This window comes from Salvelinus fontinalis, chromosome 6 (assembly GCF_029448725.1).
Source record: "Salvelinus fontinalis isolate EN_2023a chromosome 6, ASM2944872v1, whole genome shotgun sequence".
Classification (NCBI taxonomy): domain Eukaryota; kingdom Metazoa; phylum Chordata; class Actinopteri; order Salmoniformes; family Salmonidae; genus Salvelinus; species Salvelinus fontinalis.
Window position 1 is genome coordinate 28,975,830 of NC_074670.1, and position 25,027 is coordinate 29,000,856.

The 25,027-nt window shown below is 48.2% G+C and overlaps 1 protein-coding gene across 2 annotated transcripts in view; it reads left to right on the forward strand.

The window, feature by feature from the left end:
- LOC129857576 (nectin-2-like) overlaps positions 1-25,027 on the forward strand; it is a 76,712-nt gene that overhangs the window by 44,631 nt on the left and 7,054 nt on the right. The window contains exons 4-7 of one of the 2 annotated variants that reach the window (XM_055925982.1): positions 406-714; positions 939-1,056; positions 1,415-1,563; positions 8,094-12,894. In XM_055925982.1, coding sequence (XP_055781957.1) covers positions 406-714; positions 939-1,056; positions 1,415-1,563; positions 8,094-8,686 — 1,169 coding nt within the window. In that variant the 3' untranslated portion in view covers positions 8,687-12,894. Of the gene's footprint in view, positions 1-405; positions 715-938; positions 1,057-1,414; positions 1,564-8,093; positions 12,895-25,027 lie in introns of those variants that run through there. The other variant, XM_055925983.1, reaches the window with a different exon arrangement.

The following is a 25,027-nucleotide window of genomic DNA, read 5'->3' on the forward strand; positions in this document are numbered from 1 at the left end:
ACTGTCTGTGTGTGTTCTGTTTCCCTAGACTGTGTGTGTTCTGTTTCCCTAGACTGTGTGTGTGTATCCATGTTCTATTATGTATCTGTGTAAGTGCTCTCGTCCACCTCTGACCTCTACCCTGTCCATGCAGCTTAATTGCTATTAGAAGTGGTATTGTCAGAGCAATTGTGTTTCTGTTAATGCATTAGAATCATTGCTCTAACCTGGGCGCAGCTCCCCTCTCTCCCCTCGGGCGTTTATTGATCCGGCTGCTTGTCATGCTTGGTGTCGGCTCTTGTCCTGATTGCTCTACTCACATTCAACAGCCATATGGAGAGGGGGGGAGAGGTCTGTCTTGTTTTCGCCGGTCTAGTCGTTTATCAAGATTGGTATTCATTAATTATTCTCTCTTCCCTTCATCAGCCAAACCCAGGAACTCTGCCTCCGGGGTAACAGTGATAGCTTCCACTGTCGCCGCGGGAGCCAAGCCAGTTGCCGTGGCCCGCTGTGAGTCGGCCGACGGTCGTCCTGCTGCTCAGATCGCATGGGTGACGGCTGTCAACGGCAACGCTACCTCCGCCTCTACGACGGCCGCTGACAACACTGTGACGGTATCCAGCCAGTACATGCTGGTTCCCACAGCAGCAGACAATGGCAAAGACATCAGCTGTTTGGTGTCCCATCGAACCCAGGGGAAGCCTGAGAGCTTCCTGATGAAACTGGCCATCGAATGTAAGGCCACTGCACACACTGGTGCACACATGTATCACACACACACACACACACACACACACACACACACACACACACACACACACACACACACACACACACACACACACACTTACTCATGCAGAGCGTATTCTCAGACCTTTTTAATGTTGTCATGAATATGCATCCGAATATAATTATTTTCTCTCTGTAGGAAGTCCCACTAATTAACCTCTCTCTCTCAGACCCCCCACAGGTGACCATCGTGGGCTATGATAATAACTGGTACATGGGTCGGACCAACGTGGCTCTGACCTGTCAGGCTACTGCCAACCCCATCCCTACCACCATCATATGGAAAACGTGAGTATCTATCCGTCGGCCGGTCTCTTTGTCCGTCTGTATCCCGGTCTCTCTCTCTCTCTCCTTCTTTAATTATCACTCTATCCACAGGCCACTATAAACCACAGATAATAATGATCAACTCGACAGCCACTGGACTCTTATCTTGATGATGGAAAAATGGTGTAACTTTCCATAGTGGAGTTTAACCCCAGTAGAATCAATAAGCCATGCAGTGTCCTGACTGGCTCCTCCATAATCACTTACTTGTATTACCTTTTTCTAGGTATGAAAAGGTCATTTGGAAGTAGGGAGATCTGGGCTAGGTTCCAATACTTATGTTTTCCACCCTCTCCTCCTCCTCTCCCTCTACCCCCAGTATGTCCGGTCAGATGCCAGACACAGTGCAGGTAAAAGAAAATGTGCTGACCGTGCTGAAGGTGGACGAGCAGGTCAACACAACCTTCGTCTGTGAGGTCAAGAACCGCCTGGGCACCGGCAAGGACCAGGTCACTGTTATGGTCCGAGGTGAGTCCACACACACCTGAAATGACTGTAATCATACACATGTGCATGCTATGCTACAAACACACCTGGACACACACCTGAAAACACACTTACTACACATGCAGGCATGCTGGGTCACACACACACACACACACACACACACACACACACACACACACACACACACACAGAGGGTGTGGCGATGCTTGTCTGTAGTCAGGGAGAGAAGCATGCTCTGTCCCTGGGGTTAGTGGTTGGGGGGCAGTTTACTGGGCCTCTTCCTCCGTTTGGGTTTTCCATCTATCCATCCTCTACTCTTTGAAACCTTATCACCCATCCCTCCTTGTTTGCATGCAATCCTCTCCTTCTGTTCATATCTATGGATCCTAGCTGTGATGTTTGAGCTCTACTCGTCTGTTCATCTACTGGTAGAATGGATTGCATCATCATCAGAGACCGTTTCAGGTCTCCACACACTGGCAGGGTTTGTTTGAGCGTACGGTTTGCATTTGACTGGACTGATACTAAACCTTGCTATCTCCTTGTTGTGTACTGTGACTAGACAACCACTACACCACTTGAAAGAGATGTTCTGTCGACCGCGCAGTTTAAATAAATAACACTCCGTCCATCGATCCCCTCCACGAGTTCCACCTTGCGCTCTCTCTCTCCGCCGCCCTGATATGCACTTTACCTGTAGTCGTTTTGTGCTGCCACGGGGGAATGCAGGACAAATGGAGAAAAAGGGCAATTCACTAGTGAATGTTTTAAAAGCCACCACTCCTCTACCTCCCCGCTCCGTCCCTCACCTCCCCCGCTCCGTCCCTCACCTCCCCCGCTCCGTCCCTCACCTCCCCCGCTCCGTCCCTCACCTCCCCCGCTCCGTCCCTCACCTCCCCCGCTCCGTCCCTCACCTCCCCCGCTCCGTCCCTCACCTCCCCCGCTCCGTCCCTCACCTCCCCCGCTCCGTCCCTCACCTCCCCCGCTCCGTCCTTCACCTTCCCATGGTACTAATGTGTTCTCTCTGATGGGCCACTAGCATCTCTCTGGAACATAACGGACGTCCCCATGCAGTCCCACAGGGTTTTACAGGGCTGGGTATGGAGAAAGGGCTGGGGGGTGGGAGGAGGGAGAAAAAGGGGTGATTGAATGAGTGAGATGGAGAGAGTGAGAAAGGGGAAGGGTTGGTAGAAGGTAGAGAGTGAAAGTGACTGCTTTTAGAATAAGGAGGGGGTGAGAGGGGAACAGGATGCTGATGCCATTTAAAACCCCTATGGGAATCTATGGCACTGCTTCTTCTCTACCACTATCACCCCCTCCATTTTCTCTCTCTGATTAGTGTGTGTGAGAGCGAGCAGGCTGACAGTGCTGTGAGTGTGTAGTCTTTCTCTCCTCTCTGAGCGGATCAGTTGGCCTCTGCTGCTTCAGCTCCTGGCTGCTTCTCCTTAACTCCCTCTCTTCTGTCCTCGCTCTCCTCCCCCTCACCATCCTGTCTCCCATAAACTCTGCTGTCCTTTCGGGTCTCCCAGAATGATTTCCTGTCCTCCCTCTCTCTCCTCTGGTCCATCACCCCTAAATTCTTTCCTTCTTACTCCCTCGCCATTCATCTGCTCTCTCCTGCTATAGGGAAAGGTGGATGCCTAGTCAGTTGTACAACTGAATGCATTCAACTGAAATGTGTCTTCCGCATTTAACCCAACCCCTCTGAATCAGAGAGGTGCGGGGGTCTGCCTTAATCGACATCCACGTCATCGGCCCCTGGGAACAGTGGGTTAACTGTCTTGCTCAGGAGCAGAACAACAGATTTTTACCATGTCAGCTCTACTCCCCTCCCCTTGTCCTGTCATCTCCCTCTTCTAATATTTTCTCCTGTCATTCCCCCTCAGTGAGAAAGACAGTAAAAAGGAGGATGAATGAACTGAGTGCAGGCCCACACAGAGAAAGACTGAGACGGAGAGAGAGGTAGTGTGAATACAGATGGAGCTGTGTCCAACCAGGGCTGACGGGCCGTGGCCGTGAAATGGCCAGCGTCTGGACCAGGCTAGAGCAGGCTCCTGGCCTGCTGCTGCTCCTGTCCTGCCCCCAGCTGTGTGACAACTGACGCAGAGAGCCCTGCACAGGGTTACGAGCTGACCTGGGATCTGTCTGTGTTGTGTCCCTGCCCCTGGTCCGGTCCTCTGTCAGTGTTCCTATCAGACTCCTACAGCGCTGTACTGATCTGTGGTCAGTGGAGAGACATGCCGTTAGCCCTCTCTGTGACCCCCTCTCTCTGTCTCTCTCTCAAATCCCAGCCCACAGCACTGAGGCAGTCTCCATTTCCCCTCTATCTCCCTCTCACCCTGTGTCTCATTCTTCCTCTCTCCACTCTCACCCCTCTCCCTCTCATCCCATCCTTTCTCTCTCTCCATCTCCCTTCCTTTCTCTCTCATACCGCTCTCTCATCCCCCTTACCCTATCTCTCTCTTTCATCCTGCTGAGCTGGTCTCCCCTTCTCTTAAATACCGGCTCTCTTAATCACTGCTTAGCTCCACTGATCCTGCACTGGATCCTGCTCCGCCGCAGTTAGCTAACCCACTTTCTGCCATCACCACTGTCTCCAGAGCTGGTCTCTCCAATATTCCCATGCACTGGTGTCACATCAAAATCCTTCCCACCTGTTCAGACAAACCTTTTTCCTTTCCGTTTCCCCCATTCCCGTCCAAATCAGCCCCTCTTAATGAGTTAACCTGGAACCTTCCTATTTCACATATTCCCCTGTAGTGGTGTCACCCCCCCTTCAGAGGATGCATCTCCTTTTTCCTCCGGTCTGTCAGTCAGTCCGTCTCTGGCCATGCGTACAGAGAAGAGCGACAGATCTAATGTAGTCTGTTCCTCTCCAGCCTCCAGGCCTGACTGCCCTCTGCCATCCCTCCACCCCTCAGTAAGACATGATCAAGACCAGAGACCTGTATAAATGGTCTGTTCCAGACTATTCAATAAGTCACATTCAGTACTGCTGCTAACTCACCATCTCTCTCACCAACCAATCAGTCTTCTCCCATGATGTGATGTAATATATGCCCATGCACCACTGAGTGGTGTGTGTGTGCGTTGGGGGGCTGCTGCATGTATTTAGGAGGCGGGCGGCAGCAGGCTTTATATCCGCCCCATCTCTCTCATTACTTGCGGTTACTTGGAGCTTATGGTCGTGCATGATGCAATCTATAAAAAGCATCATTTTCCTCAGCCAGCGGTTTTTGTGCTTGAGCGATGCATAGTGTACTTTCTGGGGTTGTTTCTTTCTTTTTGGCCGGACAGCCCTGGGGGCCAACAAACTCTGGGGGCCCATGCACCTGTCTGACATAAACAATTGTGACAGTAACCCTCTAAAAAGGAATTAAGAATCTTTTTAATGTACTAGGAAGCTAAGCATTTGTTTCTTGGCCTTCAAGAATGTGACTGACCAAAGTGCCTCAGGCCTTGAAGAAGAAATGAACTGATTGAAAGTATAAGGGGATATCGGTGAACAAATGCCGTTGTCAAGGCTACGACGGCGCCAGTGCAGTGAGTGGAGCTTACTCAGGAGTTAAATGCTTCTTAAGTAGGTCTTTATGAGTTTTAGTTTAGAAAACCATCTCCACAGAAGCGACAGTTACAGGGATGGTTATAAACAGCTTGATTGCCGTAGCAAGAGGAGGGGAACTGGGTAGAAGGGAGTGGTGGTGCAGAACTGCTAGATTTTAAGCATCTCCTTAATTGCCGGACTCAACGGGTTACGGAAAGAGATGAACTGAATAGGAAGCTCTGGGACAGGTCGTCTGGATACTGGACAGCCAATAAGTTGGCAGATGCAAACAAATTTATCTTGAGCGGACAAAAGTCCTTGAGGGCTCAAACAAAAAAAGCGTGTTGTGATTATGTTCATACTGGTGAACCGACATTTGAGTTGTGTGGTTGCAATATTAACAGTCCCTTATCTCTGGTTTATCTTGCTATGCACAATTCAAGACTAAGTTTAAATTGTGTGCAGCGCAATGGACATATAATGCACAATGTCACAGAAGAAACTGTCTGGGTTGTCAATACTCAGTATAGAAACAGTCGGGTCTGTAACCTGGACCTACAGGCCGTGGTGAGAACATTTGCACACAAAGATGCAAGCCGACGCAGCCGCATACTGGAGCTACTATAGGCCTCTACATAGGAAAGAGAGATTTGCATTAATAAACTGGCTTTACACAAAACAACTTTCTATCCAAGCTGCGAGGAATGGCTCATGTCATGCAGGTTCAGGTAGGATATACAGGACAGTTGTATATCAAATGAAAACATCAATTGGTTGCTGATTAGTATGCTGTTGTATTAAACATATATTTGACCATCTGCAATGTTTGAATTTCTAACTTGTAATTACTGAACAGGTAATTACATTCTTGCCCCCAGACAGCAGTCTAAATGGACTCCCTACAACAACGTGTATAGCATCGTGAAATGTTAGGTTTAAAATGAGAAAATGACGACCAAATAAACATTTATCCATTAAGTAAAGCTATAGGCTTTTTGTGGTGCCAGGGCATGTAACCTATCATCGTTTTGATAGGCAGCTGTATAGACAATTTCAGCATCATGGACAGTGATTGGTTGTCTATACTTTGTGAGTGGTTCTCTGGCTGACGCATTTGATTTATATTTGGGGGGGGCTGACCTTGTGGGGGTGAGACCGAGGGAGATGTGAGTGCATTTTTCATTGAGAGGATTGTGTACCGCTCTTCCCAAGGCGTTGTGCTCAGTGTGTTTACTGTCTGACTGGGAGAAGTGTCTCCCCTGTGTGTGTGTGTGTGTGTAAGGAAAATTCTCAGGTGGGGAGATTTCCCACATCCTCACGAGGACAAAAGCTATTTTAAGCTTAAGGGTTAGGGAAAATTGGACTTTGAATGGAAATCCATTTTGTGTCCCCACAAGGATAGTAAAACATAAGGTGTGTGTGATCATGCTGGTGAGAGCTTGTCCCATGCTGTTTAAAATGTCAAACACCGTGGGAGAGGAAGCATTCCTTTACAGGAAGCTGTTTAGTGAAACCTTGGGACACAACACTGCTGTCCTCTGCTAGCGCTCTGCTGTCCTCTGCTAGCGCTCTGCTGTCCTCTGCTAGCGCTCTGCTGTCCTCTGCTAGCGCTCTGCTGTCCTCTGCTAGCGCTCTGCTGTCCTCTGCTAGCGCTCTGCTGTCCTCTGCTAGCGCTCTGCTGTCCTCTGCTAGCGCTCTGCTGTCCTCTGCTAGCGCTCTGCTGTCCTCTGCTCGCGCTCCTCGCACTCTGCTCGCGCTCCTCGTCCTCTGCTCTAGCGTCCTCTGCGCTAGCGCTTAAGCTTCCTGTGCTCTAGCATCCTGGGCTCTAGCGCTCTAGCATCCTGTACTCTAGCGTCCTGTACTCTAGCGTCCTCTGCTCTAGCGTCCTCTGCTCTAGCGTCCTCTGCTCTAGCGTCCTCTGCTCTAGCGTCCTCTGCTCTAGCGTCCTCTGCTCTAGCGTCCTCTGCTCTAGCGTCCTCTGCTCTAGCGTCCTCTGCTCCAGCGTCCTCTGCTCTAGCGTCCTCTGCTCCAGCGTCCTCTGCTCTAGCGTCCTCTGCTCTAGCGTCCTCTGCGCTAGCGCCCTCTGCTCCAGCGTCCTCTGCGCTAGCACTCAAGCATACTCTGTGTGTACAGGTGAGCAGTGTGTGGAAAGAAACAGAGAGAGTGAGGGCTGAGGGGGGTGGTGTGTCGGACATGAGAGGGAGGGAGGGAGGGAGGAAAGGAAGGTGTTGTAGATGGAGGAAGAATGGGAGAGGAAGTAGAGAGTGGTAGCAAATAACTAGGAATCTCACCTGCCAATGTGTCTGGAGTCATGAGCCTTGCAATATGACCAAACTGAGGGAAAACACACACATCGTTCGGGGCTTATACAACAGAGCTCAATTGGGTGTTCAGTAGCTAGGGGAGAGAGGGCAGACTGACTCTCCTGTTTTACATTATAGTAGCTTGAAGCAGGAGTTGTCATTCTACTGTCTTGCTCTGTCAGTCACCACCACCCGCATCCTCTTCTCCTTCATCCCTGGCTGCATCCCTCCATCCATTTATCGTCCTCCGTCTTTTGTTTTTGCTCAGTCGTTCTGCTATTTTGTGGGTGAGGGGGCTGAGACTAAAGAGAACCTGCACACTGCCCTCAAACTGTTTAGGAGAAGATGTCATTGGCACGTTGCCTTGATGTTGCAGAGACCTTGTTGAAATGTTGCTCTGACGTTATTAGGGTGTTTGTGAGGGAATGGGGACAAGAGCAGCTCAGAGGGAGAGTAGGAAATTCCAGTGACGTTAAACACTGCTGTTAGAGCCTCAGCACACACACTCCCACATGCAAGAACACATCACATGGAATACAGTGCAGACTGCTGACATCATCCAACCCCTCTTCTCTCCCTCTTGTCCTCTTTATTTCCCCTTTATTTCCCTCCATCTGCTTTCTTTCTCAATCTGCTTTCCTCCACCTGTCTCATCCTCTTCTCTCTGTCTCTCTCCTCTCCCCTCCCTCCCTCCCTTCCTACAGAACCCTCTGTGGTCCCCTCCAATGCAGGTGTGGTGGCAGGTGCTGTGATTGGCTCCCTTCTGGCCCTCCTCCTCGTCGCCGCCCTTATTGCCGTCCTGGTCACCCGGAGCCGCCGGCAACAGCAGGGTTACCGCGGCAACCAAAACCCCAGCTCCTACGACATAAAGTCGCGCATCTTCGGTGGCGGCAAGAAGGGGAGCAAGAACGGAACAGGTGCTGGCGCCGGGGGCAGCGGGGCGGACGGCAACAACAGCCCCATCTACGTCTACAAGGAGGGCTCCGCCCATGATGGCCTGACTGCCAAGGCCAATCACCACGTGCCGCTACACCTGGGGGGGCATGGTGAGGGGGGGGTTGCCACGGCGCAGGACATCCTGCTGAGCGGCGAGCTGGACGAGGCGGAGCGGAGAAAGTTTGACCAACTGGAGGACGACGACGTCGAGGAGAGTTACGACCACTTTGGAAAGGGCGGGCCCATCCTGCAGCTCCGCCCATCACATGACCAGGATGGAATCATGGGCGGTTACCTTGACGACGACATGGAGTCTCAGCGCGACGGATCGGTCATCTCACGGACTGCCGTGTACGTGTAGAGAGAACGGGCAGAGGAAGAGGAGGAGGAAGGGAAAGCGGGATGGAAGAAGGAAAGGATGAATGAAAATGTCCTCCTTCCAGAGGAGTTGGTGGTGGTTGGTTCTCCTCTGTTGGATCATTTGAAATATATTAACAATGATCAACAATGCAGCCCATAGAGAGAGCAAGATGAACTGGATGACGTGGCTGTGGGAGGGAATGTACAGAAACAAGATGGAGGACTGGTGTATTGATAAGAAAAATCTTTTTCTCTGGTCCCAATATGAAAAGTGGATCACTTGGTATTTATCTACCAAAACACAAGAAATCCTAAAACTATCTTCCTCACATTGCTGCTCTGTCTGTTGTGTTCCTCCTTTCCTTAGCTTAGGGACCTTGGAGATTGAAGCCTCCAGAGAGACACATTGCGTTAGGGACTTGTGGGTAAAATGGCATCTCCATGCAGCCGTTCCCTCGCTAGCTAGAGAAACTCCTCACGACAATATTCACTCTTATCTCCACTAAACGCACAGTAGCAATGTAAGGGGTGTCACGATGATATCTGCTCCCTGCTATTCTCGTCTCTCCTGTGGGACAACGTTTGTTCCGGCTACAGTAGCCTTGTTTCTGCTGTATGTGACAGTACTGGGGAAGGGAAGGGGAAGTTTGGCAGCGGAAGTGGTCGATGTAGAATGTCAGATTCTCTCTCGTGTCTGTATGTTGCAGTAGGCCTCCTCTTTCTACCTCATTCTCTCTGCTATTGTGCCACCAACTGGAAGTATGCACAGAATTTAGTTTGGGACATTCTGAAATGATAAACAACTTACTGAAGGAGGGGTAGTCATCTAGATGAAGAGTACATGAAAGGGGGATTGATAGAGGGATGTGAGGGAGGGAATGGATAGAGGGAACCGTACAGCTGTTCTCCGGAGAGACGGGGAGAGAGGGATTAGGGTGAATTGAGAGGGAGAAAAAGGAAATGCTCTGAAACAGTAGGGCTGTTCTCCCTCTCCTCTGTTTGATCCCTCTCTTCTTGTGGTGTTCCTGACACCTAAGAGTTTGATTGCGAATGAGCCATGAAGTCACCGCTTAGCTTAGCCCACGCACACCAAATTACCACCGCTTGGATGTTATGACGTGGACATTTTCTCTCTCTCTCCCCGTCTCCTCCCCCAGTCTTTCTCCATCACCTCTCTCTACCCTGTGTGTGTGTGTGTGTGCGATTTACACAGGGCTGTGTGGAGGTCAGGGATACAGGGAGAGCAGAGGGAGTATTGCCTTGGCTCCCTCCCTACGTGTCAAACACCCCACTTACTGTACCCCCTTCCTCCTGCCAGACCTGACTCAGAAAGCTATGGTGGAGTCATGCCCTGCTCACTGTACATCTCAGCTTTCATAGGTTGGTTAGTCAGGTTATATAGAAATCCAAATACATGATGGCATATTTGCATCTGTAACCAATTAAGATATAAATTAAGTCAAATGCATTGATTGATTCTGTGCATATGACCTATTATAGGACCTATATTGACTAGCAGAGGTCTGGGTATAATCCTTCATGATTCAGAGAGACCGGAGCCTGATAGTTTAGTGACTAACTTGTCTTTCTAACAAGACAGGGCTGTTCAAGCCAATATCACCATGTACAATTATTATACATCACTAGAGGCAAACAGATGACCACTGGAAGGCTATGACCAGCTGTCTTCCTGAAGAGCCTTAGTTTCCTACCCTCAATAGCCCAGATCTGAATCAATCCCTGAACGATTCCTATCTCATGACTCCCCTGTGATTCATCGTGTTCCCTGGTTAATCAGTGGGGTTTCCTTGGCTGCCCTGACCAGGCGAGGCGCCTGATTGGCCCATTAAGCCTGGGTCTGTTTCTGGGTCACGGCCAGCCAAAGGTCATGGGGTCACAGAGAAACGCACATATTACACACACAGTGTTCCAGGATGACGTTAACTCTTGTGGTGGCTGTTGACCTTGGTGTGGGGGAGAGAAAGGGACGGAGAGGGGGGAGACTGGGAGGAAGGGATAGATACTGACCCACTGCGACTCGCCTAACCATCAGCACTTGATAACACGATAGCCTAAGTCTGTCAGTCCTCAGTATAGGCTGAAACTCTGGCTTACATAAACATTATAGATACAGTACACATGCAGGGAGCAGGGCTCTACAGTGCGACCATTTTACTTTCATATGCGCCTAAGTATTTTGCTTTGCGACATGGAATTTTTATTTTGGAGCACCGGTGCGTCTAGACAAATTTAGAATTCTAGCTTTATTACCTCAAATATTTTTCACTGTGCTCCTACATTTCTTTGTGTGCGCCTACATTTTTCAACTTAGCCACACACGTGCTCCTAAAAAAGGTCAGCGTAGAGGCCTGTAGTGAACTACTTATAATGACCACTAACAAACACGTATCTCCAATCTTTGCACTTGTTTGTAACACCAGAACAGGATATGCCCATGAGTTAGATTTGTATGAAGGTGATAAAGTGTGTCTGGAGAAATATTGATATTGTCCTTAAGTTTGAAGTGAAGAGGGAGGGAAGGGAGAAAGTTGTATGTATATTTTGGTGTGAGGTATCTGTATACTATATATGTACGGATCTTTATTTTTCTTGTCGAACTCCTGTGGAAAAAATGTGGATATTGATCAGAGTGTAAATAATTGCTGTATAGTCAATGGTGTCATGTGGAACTCACTTCCTAGTTTGGCCAAGGTCAACGTTCAATCAGAGCCAATAATACTGTACTCCGAATGTAACTGCTTGAATAGACAACCCTTCAATGAAAAGGTATAAGATGCACATCTTCAGCTATTAAATACTGGTGAGTCTAGTTCATCTCAAGAACAATAGTTGAGTTGCATGTAAACATTTGAGTTTTTCAGCCAGGTTGATAACTGAAATAACTGGATTGTCAGGTTCACTAAACTCAATCAACATACTTAAGATACCTGTTCCTTCACCCATAAACACACATACTATTTATCAGATAGACTAGCTCCCACAGAGGCAGTGATCTGTGTGGTTTCTGAGTCAGCGCTGTGTGTGTGGCTCAGAGGCTTTGGGACATCTGTCAGTGCCACAGGGTGTGTAACCCGAATGGCCATTTCCTGCCCCCTCTGTCTCTTAGCATTGGGAGTTAGAGGAAACATTACTGTACACTGTCCCCTGCAGCCTGATCTCACTCACTCACTCACTCACTCACACACACACACACACACACACACACACACAGAAAGGGGAAACTAGTAGGAGAGACACTTCCCCAAACGCACACAAACACTTAGTGGTCTGAACTCTGTCAGAACATTCACAGACCCTTCTGTTCTTCAGAGAGTGGGAGAGAGCCACACACACACTCCTCTTGCCCACTGTCAGGGATTTAAGGAACATGTGTTCTGAGAACACTTTCTGAGAATCATCTGTACTGTTGCTCTCTCTCTGTGAGGGCTGTGCTTTTAAAGCTTTCATAAAATAAATACCCAATTGGCCAATCTTTTACAACATTTTATTTTATTTTTTAAGTAAATGCTTTCTGGGAATGTACTTCTCTTGACCTCCGCTTGTACTGCCTGGCACAAAGGTTTTGAAATAAAAATGCTTTTAGAGAGTTGACGTAATGTTCCTGACCTGGAGCTAACACAGCTTTAGGTTGTTATTTAGTTGTTGTTGATAATCCACATCGTCCTCCTCTGGCTCTAAACACTGATGACTAATCGAAGCCTTAACTTCCTTGTCGTCTCAATCGCTCCCCCCTGACGTGTACATAGTATAAATATATAAATACACTATCTAGTGGAAAGAAAAATAAAGAATTACTAATTTATGCTGTCACATGTTCTATTTCTCAGCGCCAAGCATGAAGGATTTATTATCTTCTGTATCAATGCTTATTTTACAAGTCCTTATCTTTTTATCTCTTATTGCAGTGCTTTATAATTTGTTTTTGGAGTGCTTTATTTATCGACTGCTTTGCTGTGACTACTACGCCAAAACAGGCTTAATGTGCTTTTACCGTGCACCATTTTGTACAGTGCACACTCGAAACAATCTTATCACAAAATGTGCTTTTTATTCACCGCTCTCTGAACTTGTTTGTTTTTATTTTTTTAAAGAAACCTTTTAGAATTTGTCACTATTTGTCATGTCTTTCTATTTTATTTTTATTTTTGTATTTGGTTGCAATTAAAGTTTTCTTGATTTTTGAAACGATGACCTTGTTGCTCTGTAAATGTACATAGAAGGAATATAAATAGTAATTTAATGTCGGTATCTGGGTATATTTATTATCAATGTCCTCTGTTAGCTAGTGTAACATGTTAGCATACCCTGGAGGGTGCTGAGTCTTGCTGTTTGTCCCGTTTCGGTTGTGATAAAACTGTTCATTGTCAAGAGTGCTGATAACGTACAGTATCTAGGCTATGGGAATCAACCGGAGAAGGGTAGCGAGGGAGAGAGGTGAAGTGTGTTCACTCACACACCCAAGCCCCTCCCCCTGTTTGTTTGATATGCATATGTCATCTGGTTGACTAAGGTGACCCCGCTGCCGTGGTAACAGGTAGTTTGGACAGAGTGGGAGAGTCAAGGAAAAGTACAGATACAGTGTGTAATGGCTTAGGAATGTGGTGAGCTTTAGTATTACCACATAGAGGGAGGGTTTGTTATCAGTTGGGGAATGTGCATGCTGGCTGAAACTAAGTAATTAGACCAGCTCTCAAGGGCTGCATTCTTTGAACCCTCTGACTCAACCAGACTGGTTTGGTCAAAAAAGTGGGAGGAGACGCTTGCATGTGCCCATCATTTTATCACTAAAACCGTGTGACCTTCACTCCCCACAGTAATACAGTGCAGAGATGAAGTCGAAATGGATTCATTGTGTGAAGGTTTGAATGTTTTTCTGCCCTGTAGTATCTGCTAGAACCAATTTGGTTCTTTAGGTCCGTATCTTCCCTGTGTCTCAACGCATTGCCACAGGTCTGTGTGTGTGTGTCGTCTATGGGGTTTTTCCGTCGATGCTCAAACTATTTATTCGGAGTCCAGACAGCCATCTGGCTCCACTAATTGCTTTGAGTTTGAGGCTGGCAAAATCAAAAGGCGACTCTCTCGCTCTCTCTCTCGGCTCCTGGCTGAATGCTAAAGACTTCCTTTCACCACAGAGCGGAAATGGTGGCATCAATTAAAACGCCTGAGAGGAATACAAGCACACTGTGTTGCGCTCGACACAGATATTTGAACGTCCCTCTAGTTTAAGAGCAGTGACCCCTTAAACCAAAACCTGGCTGTTCAACCAAAAACCACAACCTAGATTTGAAGCCAAACTGACAGTGCGGGGCCAAGCTCTCAATGTTGTCCAATCCCTGTTCTAACGTAGTGCTGTACCAGTCCAGTGCCAATCCGCTGTAGTTATATTGTAGTGATGCCCGGGGCACTGTCATGGTGGCCCTGTTCTGGCTCCCTGTGACGGGAGGATGAGGCAGACATTGTTTTTGTGTGTCTGTCGGACTCGGTTAGGAATCATCGTATGTGTTTCTGTGTTTGTTCACGGCAGCGTGTACTATAACAGCATGTCTGTGTTTAGACACCAGCAAAGTGGGACAGTTTGTTTCCGTGTCTGGTATGATGGCCTGAGGGGGGTGCCGTGTGTGTGGTGGTGGTATTCGAGTGAGGAGACGTGTGTGGACATCTGAGTGGGTAGACGCGTATCTGCGTGTACGCCTGTTTTACCCTGCAGCATTCAAAGTATATACTGTCCATGGCTTCTAATTGTCTGAGCTACTGTCCAGTCCATACAGTAGTGTATAGATTAACACACAGCCTTAACACACACTTTAAACTGTTCTAGTCTGCTGATGGATGGATAGAAGCCGTTTAACCTCTCACCCTTAGGCTCCAGGCCTGACTCAACAATCCCAGAGTGTGATAGCTGGCCTGTTGAGTGAATCACAGTATGATGTATTGATGGGCTGACCCATGAGGGCATCTCTTCAATGACCTATATGAGTAGCCAGCCTGGTTCTGACCTTGTTTTAATGTGAGTGGAAACTCCTTTTGGCCTCATCACATGCTTTGTGTAGATTCTGTTTGACTTTCTCAAATCCAGAGCCACAGATTTATTGTGTATTCATAGTTTATTTTATTTTATTTTTTTATCAAATCCTGTATATGAGCCGGGTGCTGCACACCAATGACAATATTTGACATCTTACAGAGCACTTTTCCCATGTGCTGTAATTGATCTTCTACTCCCTGCTGTTTGCATAATGATGGCTTCTCCTGGCCTAGCCTGGGTACCTGACTGTATTATATCTGCATTCCACACTTACTCTGTTGTTGTGTCAATGTCAAGTACACTAAAGCAGAACACACTAGAACTCTTGAGACTACTCTTTAGCATAACAGACACAGGAAATGGTATTGTTCACCTATCAGTAAGTCATAATGTTGACTCTTCTCCGAGTTTTATTAAGCTACATTTTGTGCGTGCACACACACTCTCTCTCACTTGTGGGTAGCAGGGCTACCAGGGGTGGTGCATGGTTGGCCCACTGCCACCAGAGTAGAGGGGGGGGGGGTATCTGACAGTTTTGGGGTGGGAGTAGAGGGTGGGTAGATGGATAAATGTAAATCCAGTTGAATGCACCTTCCACATGACAGAGCGTGTTTGGGAGGAGGACTGTGGAGGAGAAGCGGGGGGGTTGTAGAGGGATGGGTTCAGTATAGTGTAGGAGGTGAGGAGGACTGTGGAGGAGAAGCGGGGGGGTTGTAGAGGGATGGGTTCAGTATAGTGTAGGAGGTGAGGAGGAGAAGCGGGGGGGTTGTAGAGGGATGGGTTCAGTATAGTGTAGGAGGTGAGGAGGACTGTGGAGGAGAAGCGGGGGGTTGTAGAGGGATGGGTTCAGTATAGTGTAGGAGGTGAGGAGGACTGTGGAGGAGAAGCGGGGGGGTTGTAGAGGGATGGGTTCAGTATAGTGTAGGAGGTGATGAAGGGTGTTTGGGAGGAGGACTGTGGAGGAGAAGCGGGGGGTTGTAGAGGGATGGGTTTCAGTATAGTGTAGGAGGTGATGAAGGGTGTTTGGGAGGAGGACTGTGGAGGAGAAGCGGGGGGTTGTAGAGGGATGGGTTCAGTATAGTGTAGGAGGTGTGGAGGAGAAACGGGGGGTTGTAGAGGGATGGGTTCAGTATAGTGTAGGAGGTGATGAAGGGTGTTTGGGAGGAGGACTGTGGAGGAGAAGCGAGGGGGTTGTAGAGGGATGGGTTCAGTATAGTGTAGGAGGTGAGGAGGACTGTGGAGGAGAAGCGGGGGGGTTGTAGAGGGATGGGTTCAGTATAGTGTAGGAGGTGAGGAGGACTGTGGAGGAGAAGCGGGGGGGTTGTAGAGGGATGGGTTCAGTATAGTGTAGGAGGTGTGGAGGAGAAGCGGGGGGTTGTAGAGGGATGGGTTCAGTATAGTGTAGGAGGTGAGGAGGACTGTGGAGGAGAAGCGAGGGGGTTGTAGAGGGATAGGTTTCAGTATAGTGTAGGAGGTGATGAAGGGTGTTTGGGAGGAGGACTGTGGAGGAGAAGCGGGGGGGGTTGTAGAGGGATGGGTTTCAGTATAGTGTAGGAGGTGAGGAGGACTGTGGAGGAGAAGCGAGGGGGTTGTAGAGGGATAGGTTTCAGTATAGTGTAGGAGGTGATGAAGGGTGTTTGGGAGGAGGACTGTGGAGGAGAAGCGGGGGGGGTTGTAGAGGGATGGGTTTCAGTATAGTGTAGGTTTGGGAGTGGGTTGATTTGGGGTGAGGAGAGGAACGGGGGGAGTAGGATTAGAAGAGGGGGGGCATGGGGTTAGTGCAGCTGTGTTAGTTTAGATTCTGTGAGATCAGTGTGTGTGTTCGCTCTGTATGTCCCACTCAGTGGTGCAGTGACCTCAACCACCACCTGCAAAAACAGACGGCAGCCGCAGATGAAAGAGGTGTGTGTGTGTGTGTGTGTGCGCGCGCACGTCAAGCTCCCATGCTGTGATGTACCTGGAACTAAACCTCTCCCTGAAGCACACAGAATAATAAAATGACCATTTTTCAGGCTCCTGGTTAGCTGGCAGCACTGACCTACAGTCTGTTTGAGTCGGATCTTTATCCATATGAGAATGGTTACTCCTGCTCCGCTCTTAAGAATAGATGTGTGTTTGGCTCGGGGCGCTCTGCAGATCAGATGCACTGGCTGCTTAATTCACCGTCTCAACAGGCTCTCAATCGTGCTTTCACCACACACACACACACCGACCAATCAAGAGAAGAGCAGAAACAGAAATACTCTGGCTCTAGGTTGGTCAGGATAAGTCGTATGACATTTTTATTGGACTCTGTCAGGTGTCGATTGAATCAACTGCTCAGAGTGCGTCTTTGTGACTGTTTACATGCGTCTCTCACACGGGAAAGAGGGAAAGTGTCTTCTCTCTGAGGCAGTCCAGAGTGATTTGTTCAGTGACTGTGTGGTCTCGTCTCTCTGTAGGTGTGAAGTCTATTTCTGTTCTTTGTCTGACATCAAATAGAGTCAGGTTGCGGGAAGTACTGTGACAACTTCACACAGCTATGTCTGTGTGTGAGGCAACTTCTCTTGACACTTCTACACACACACACTCTGTATTATCTCTTCCATTCATCCGTCTCCATCTAAACACCTTTTTTTTTCTCTATCAGACATCTGTCTTCTCCATCTCTCTCTCTCTGCTCACTCTCACCTCTTCTATTCTGTCCCTCCTTTCTTTGACCTTTCTCCCTCTGTCACTCTCATAATAACGAAGTGAGATGGATGGTGAGAATCTGACAACCCACCTCGCTCCTCGTCTCACTGCTCAGAGATACCGTCTCCTCCCCTTATATCTGTCTCCCTGTTTCTCTGATCTGTTTACCACAGGAGACTGACAACCCCCCAGTGTTGCCTGCAGCCAATCAGATCACCATCTATTCTGTGTAGAAAGGAGTTCCTTACCCTTTCCACTCATTGAGCTTCTCTGTTGCAAGCCAGATGTTGTCTAGAGGGCAGAACAGAGGGGAGCTGAAAGTATTGAACTGTGTGGTGTATCTACCTGTCTGCTGAGCCCTGCTCTTAACACACTGCAGGGCCACAGTGACAGGGCCACAGTGACGGGCACAAATATGGTGCTGTGGGTCGGCTCCATGGATAGGCCTGATTCATGTCCATGCGCAGAGGAGTGTCTGACACGAGAGCAGTGTGTGTGACATACGAGAGCAATGAGCAGCCTGGGACCTTAGTAACACACACACAGCGATATTAGAGCTCATCTTTTACCACCTATGGCTCCTTGGGCATAGCAGCGCTATATTGGTTTAGCTGTACTTTAGTGTGTGTCTGGTCTGGGAGTCTCTAGTCTTCTATCATCTGTAGCCCCATGCCTCTATTCTACAATTTATCTCTGTATTACAGGGCCTGCCTATGAGCTTTTCTCCTGTCCTTTATCCTCCATAGGCCCACACCAAGGATGTGGCCAAAATGATCCCTATGTAGTGTCCCAAATTCCCTATGTAGTGCACTACTTTAGACTAGAAATGGGCTCTGGTCAAACGTAGTGCACTACATAGGGAATAGGTTGTGATTTGGGACACAGGCCATGTGATGTATGGAGCTGTTCCATTTCTATATCTGTTTCTGTGCTACATGGTCAGTCTAGTGTCTGAGGTTTTCTCTGCGTGCGTAGACAATCATGTTTGTGGCCAGGTCGTTTATCCTGCTTAGGGCCCTCTACACTGCTGCTGTCCCGGAGTGGTAATATCTCTTTTATATCAGTCTCTCTCAGCTCTCCTCTTCCCTAGTCAATCACTGTTCATAGTGTGTCTGTGGAACAATGCATTGGGTTGCCTTGTGTAGTGTGTGTTTGTAGGAGTGTGAAGTTGGGCTGTGTGTGTTTACCTGAGTGTGTGTGGCTTTGACACTGCATGGCTACTGGTGTAATGTGATGTACCTTTTGTAGCATGTGTGGTTCACGTACATATGTGTGACAATTTATGTGGTTGGAGGATTTTCTATAATGTGTGTGTGTCTGCTTGCATTCAGTGTGTGTCTGCTCTGTATGTGTAGGCAGTCTATTTGACTTGATGAGTCAGGCATTGTATTAAGCAGGTTGAGCTGCAGGGGGAATTTTGTAACAGTTGCCCGGTTTCCTGGAGTCATTTGTGTGGAGGAGAGAGCGGAAAAAGAGAACGATGGGAGGGAGGCAAGGAGAAGGGGCACAAGTGGTTTTAAGGGTGATCGGTGAGAGACGAGTGCTGTTGAAAAGCAATGGAGGAGAAAAAGCGAGAGGGGGAAAAGAGAACAGCTGGAAGAGCCAGAGGGAGCATAGATGACACTGCCTCATCATTCCTTCTCTCCCTCCCTCCTTTATTCCTTCCCTCCTTCCTTGTCCTTCATCCATGGGCCCTGAGCCTGTCTGTAGTGTATAGCCCCACTCCTCATTACACTCTCTCAACCTTAAAGGTCACAGGCATGATGGGATGGAGGAGGGCTTTTAAAATGCAACAAGAAAAGCTCCTTTATGTAACTGCTGCTGGAACTTTCAGGGAGTTGTGTGTCTTTGTCAGGGAGCTGTGTGTCTTTGTCAGGGAGCTGTGTGTCTTTGTCAGGGAGCTGTGTGTCTTTGTCAGGGAGTTGTGTGTCTTTGTCAGGGAGTTGTGTGTCTTTGTCAGGGAGCTGTGTGTCTTTGTCAGGGAGCTGTGTGTCTTTGTCAGGGAGCTGTGTGTCTTTGTCAGGGAGCTGTGTGTCTTTGTCAGGGAGCTGTGTGTCTTTGTCAGGGAGCTGTGTGTCTTTGTCAGGGAGCTGTGTGTCTGTCAGGGAGCTGTGTGTCTTTGTCAGGGAGCTGTGTGTCTTTGTCAGGGAGCTGTGTGTCTTTGTCAGGGAGCTGTGTGTCTTTGTCAGGGAGCTGCGTGTCTTTGTCAGGGAGCTGCGTGTCTTTGTCAGGGAGCTGCGTGTCTTTGTCAGGGAGCTGCGTGTCTTTGTCAGGGAGCTGCGTGTCTTTGTCAGGGAGCTGCGTGTCTTTGTCAGGGAGCTGCGTGTCTTTGTCAGGGAGCTGCGTGTCTTTGTCAGGGAGCTGCGTGTCTTTGTCAGGGAGCTGCGTGTCTTTGTCAGGGAGTTGTGTGTCTTTGTCAGGGAGTTGTGTGTCTTTGTCAGGGAGCTGCGTGTCTTTGTCAGGGAGCTGTGTGTCTTTGTCAGGGAGTTGTGTGTGGGTTGATAGTAATGTGTTGAACTCTCTGCTGACATCATACTAACATCCACAGAGACTAGTTTCACTGGGCTCTCTACAGCTTGAGGTGCTGTACAATAACCAGGCCTATAGCATGTCTCTGAGGCTAAGTCTCCATGCCTGTCCCCTATAGCTCTGGCTGTCCTGTCCACCCTGTGTCCCCTGTCCCCTATTGCCCCTGTCTCCTTCACTGGCTCCCCTATCCACCCTCCTCTGTTCTCTCCCCCCTCACTCCATCCCTCCTGTCTCTATTTGTGGTAATGTTTTTGTACAGTGATGACAACCAGGGTCATAGCTAGCCTGCCACCACGTCCAGCAGTGGAGCTGCGAGACACACACACACACACTGCTGTTTGGTGACATTTTACAGCAAAATGATTCATCCATGTTGACATTCAGCTCTATGAATAATATTCATGATCCATACAGCATAAGCATGTTACACACAAGCGTGTATACACACACACACACACACGCTTCTGCAGGGGGTGGGGAGAGCATGTCACAGCCAAGACATGTCACACACACAGTATGCATATACACAAGTTACTGGTCACTAGAGATGTTCTTCCACTATACAATGGATAGACTGTAGATGTGTAGTTCAACCTTCTTTCATTCTGAAATACTTTACCCCCCAGGGTTTTATTTCATTCATAGTTTTTTAAAAAAAAATTTAATTTTTATTTTTATCCCATTTTCTCCCCAATTTTCGTGGTATCCAATCGCTAGTAATTACTACCTTGTCTCATCGCTACAACTCCCGTACGGGCTCGGGAGAGACGAAGGTCGAAAGCCACGCGTCCTCCGAAGCACAACCCAACCAGCCGTACTGCTTCTTAACACAGCGCGCCTCCAACCCGGAAGCCAGCCGCACCAATGTGTCGGAGGAAACACCGTGTACCTGGCCCCCTTGGTTGGCGCGCACTGCGCCCGGCCCGCCACAGGAGTCGCTGGAGCGCGATGAGACAAGGATATCCCTACCGGCCAAACCCTCCCTACCCCGGACGACGCTATGCCAATTGTGCGTCGCCCCACGGACCTCCCGGTCGCGGCCGGCTGCGACAGAGCCTGGGCGCAAACCCAGAGACTCTGGTGGCGCAGTTAGCACTGCGATGCAGTGCCCTAGACCACTGCGCCACCCGGGAGGCCTCATTCATAGTTTTAATCAGACAGACATTTTGTAATTAATATTTCAGTAAAATTGTCTCTGTTTTCAGTAACACCCTTTTCCTTCAGGCATTGGACCTGTGTGAAGTCTGGTAGGATGGCAGACGTTTTTGAAAAGAGCTGAAGGTTTATTGTTGTGTATTGAAAAGAGAACAAATGAGTTGGAGTGAGTGAAGATAATGCGATGATGGGTTTCGGTGCAGGTGAACATTCCTTGGTGTCATATAGCAGAGGGTGAAGGGAGAGTGTCTTTCTGTCAAACGGGTTGGTGGCATTATATTTGTGACAGTGGACACTGTTGTCTATGGCATGTATGCTAAGTCAACCAGCCTAATATTGCTTAATGGTCTACAGACTGGTGTGTTTCACAGAGGAAGTGGTTGATCTAGACATTTCAGTCACCTGCTAGAGTCAACTCTGTCACCTTCTAGACAGTTCTGCTACCAGGGGTGGGAAATTCCAGTCCTTCAGAGCCTGATTGCACCAGTTTTGTCCCAGCTCCAGCTAACACACCTGACTCCAATAATAACCTAATCATGATCTTCAGTTTAGAATGCAATTTGATTAATCAGCTGTGTTTGCTAGGGATGGAGAAAGTGTGACACCAATCAGGCCCTTGAGGACTGGAGTTGCCCCCCCCCCCCTTTGCTCGACAGCTCTGTCACCTGCTCGACAGTTCTGTCATCTACAGGAAACACTGATGGTCCTGATACAGGTGTCTCAGAGACCGGTGTGTGTTGTTCACTTCCAGTTGAGCTGGTAGAGCAGAGACAGAGGGACCTGATACAGGTGTGTCTGTGTCTAGAAGAAAGATGAGTATGTGTCACCTAGAGTAGACACATCTATCTGATACACATCTATCTGATATTGCCGTGTGTCACCTGCAGGAAGTGTTGAACATCAACAAGCCATTGATAGATTACACAGAGAACAATGCCAGTATCTGCTCTTGTTCAGGTGACTGCTATTGTGTACACAGCAGGGTTGGGATCAATTCCGTTTCAATGCAGTCAATCTAGGAAGTGAACTGAAATTCAAGAACTGCAAACTTCTCATAGAAAGTAAATGGAAACTTTTCAATGATTGAATTGAAATGGAAGTTTCCCCAGCCCTGGTACACAGACCAAAAGAAAGTTGAGCGTTGTGAGATGTTGAGAACAGACAGAATACCGACCCAGGCAAAGACAGTTGGAGTAGAAAGGAAGTCACTGCCCATCTAGGTGTGTAATAGCTGCTATTTCTGCCTCATCCTTCACATTGAGTAGCCTCCATTCCCTTAGCAGCAGATCAAAAACACTCACATCAGATCTGTTCCATCCTTCTGACTGTGTTGTTACACAGGTACCTTTCTTCTCCACACACACTCCTGTCTCTCCGTGTGTGTGTACCCTCTCCTCTCGCCGTGTCTAACGCAGTCTGACACACACTTGTGCAGAAGCGTACACACACACTACTTCAGGAGGATTGGGCTGGTGTAAAGCTGCCAAGAAATCAATCCTCTTCTCCCTTCCACTCTCTTCTGTCCTCTGAGCTCTGTATTAAATATGTAGAGCCCTATGCTGTGCTGGGTGTTTAAGGGCTAGTGTAGTGTGTATCAGTATAAGAGGCTGAGGGTATGTAGTGTGTCTCTTTAGGGAACACTGATATAACTCCCCTCAACACAGCTCTCAATGACGTGTGTGTATACATAAGCACTTACAATAAGGGGTGTAGTGTTACTATAGACACAAACGCACACAATGACTTAGTGTGCTCTGGTGAACACTTAAATTGACTGGCATGCACTCACACACACTGACTGGTGTCTACAGTAAAACGATCAGAATGTGAAAAACAACCAGCAGCGTTGCAGTTTGACACTCAAACCTGTGCACCTGGCACCCACTACCATACTCTGTTCAAAGGCACTTTTTTATTTTGTCTTGCTCATTCACCCTCTGAATGTCTCGAGGCTTTAAAGTCCTTTTTAACCTGTCTCCTCCACTTCATCTACTCTGATTTGAAGTGGATTTAACAGGTGACATCAATAAGTGACCATAGATTTCACCTGGATTCAGCTGGTCAGTCTGTCATGGAAAGAGCGGTTGTTCCTAATGTTTTGCACACTCTGTGTATGTGTGTCTTTCTGTATTGTGTTGACTGTCATGTTGAGCGTCATTGTAACGTGCAACCAGTGTTTGTGTCATGTCTTTCACGCAGGGCTGGCCTGCTGCTCCACACTGCATCAAGTGTCCTTCACTGCTACCTATTGATTACCTCACACACTCTGTTCCTCGCCCACTGCAATTTATTTATGTCCACTCACCCACTTTATACTTTGCTGTTGCTATTGAACTGTCCATCTCTGACACCACACACACACACAGAGGTGGGAGAGATGGAGGAGCATGATATAGCTAACTGTATATTTAGATTCTGATGAATTGTGACATAAAAAGTATTATCTGAGAGAGACAGACTTGATGCAGTGTGTTAGATGCTGTAGGAAGGATCATTATGTGCTCATGGGGTTGTCTGTCTGGAGGATATTGTCGGGCATGCCTTGATACATGTACAGCAGTTTGATATTCTTCATCTGTGACATGCGGGGGTGGGTGTGCATGTGTAAATGTGACTAGCATCCATATGCATATGCATTGTGTGAGTGTCTGTCATCCTGTATGATTGATTGTGTATTTGTAACACACTAAATGTGTGCATGCTTTTGTAGTATGCTATGTGTAATGTTGGTGTTGAGGACAGACACTGTGAAGAACACACGTCTATAGCAACACCGTAGTAGGTGGTAATGACTTCCATCACAGGAGGCTCATAATAATGGCCGGAACGGAGCAATTGGAATGACATCAAACAACTGGAGACCATGTGTTTGATACCATTCCACTGTTGCCGCTCCAGTCATTACCACAAGCCTGTCCTCCCCAATGAAGGTGCCACCAACCTCCTGTGACTTCCATGTATGATCAGCACAAGGCTCCCACAACCTCGAACACCTCCCAGGGAACACAGTAGATGTAGACGTGAGAGGAACGATATATAACTGTGGTTCTGGTTTGCATTGTGATTCCACACCCATATGCCCACAGGCCCATTCGATGTCCATGCAAATAACGTGTGCATAATTAAATGTGTATGTTACTTGCAATGTAACCCTGCAAAATCAACAACAAACTAAACCTAGTCACGGTAGCTCGCCACATAACGATAAGTCCTTTTTTTCGACATGCAAAATCTTACCCTCATTGCTTATTCTATTCCATTGTTTTTATGCCCAATAGTTCACCAAGGCAGAGGAGAATTGTCTTAATGAGAGTTTAAATCCAAATGCAGAGCTAGAGCCGGGCCAGTGCCGTTCTGGCTCTGCGGAATCTCTTGAGGGGCTTCGGATGAAAGGGGAAGAGAATGCAACTGGAAAGCGGGGCCATTACGGATCCCCGTTCTGTCAATCAGTCTTTTATTCGAGGTAGTCTACTGGAGATGGCCCCCCAATTAGCCGTCTGCTGTGGCCGAGAGGATACATCTCAGTAGCCTGAAGTCATCTCCTCTCTGTCCTCCATCTCTATTGACGTTGAACAAATATAGCTATAAGTGATATTGAATTCTAGCAAGGCATCCTCCTCGATATTGCTTTGACCTAACACAGCCTAACCTGAGACCTGCACATTGTTAGTACAGGAAACCCTAGTGGACATGTTAGTTTGTCTCACCTCAATCCCCTCTCAGTAGGAGGCTGCGCTCTGGGCTGGGATCCCTCTGTGCATGGCGGAGTAGTGCTCCAGTAGGTAATGAAGTGAATGTTCTCCCAGGCAGAAGGTCACAGGGCAGGTAAACAGACCAATGGGTGACAGACCAGGCCCCAGGGAGGGAGGCAGAGGTTAGGGACAGTTCACATTATGACACACTAGCTGAGGTGACCTGGGTTCTTATAGTACAACTCCT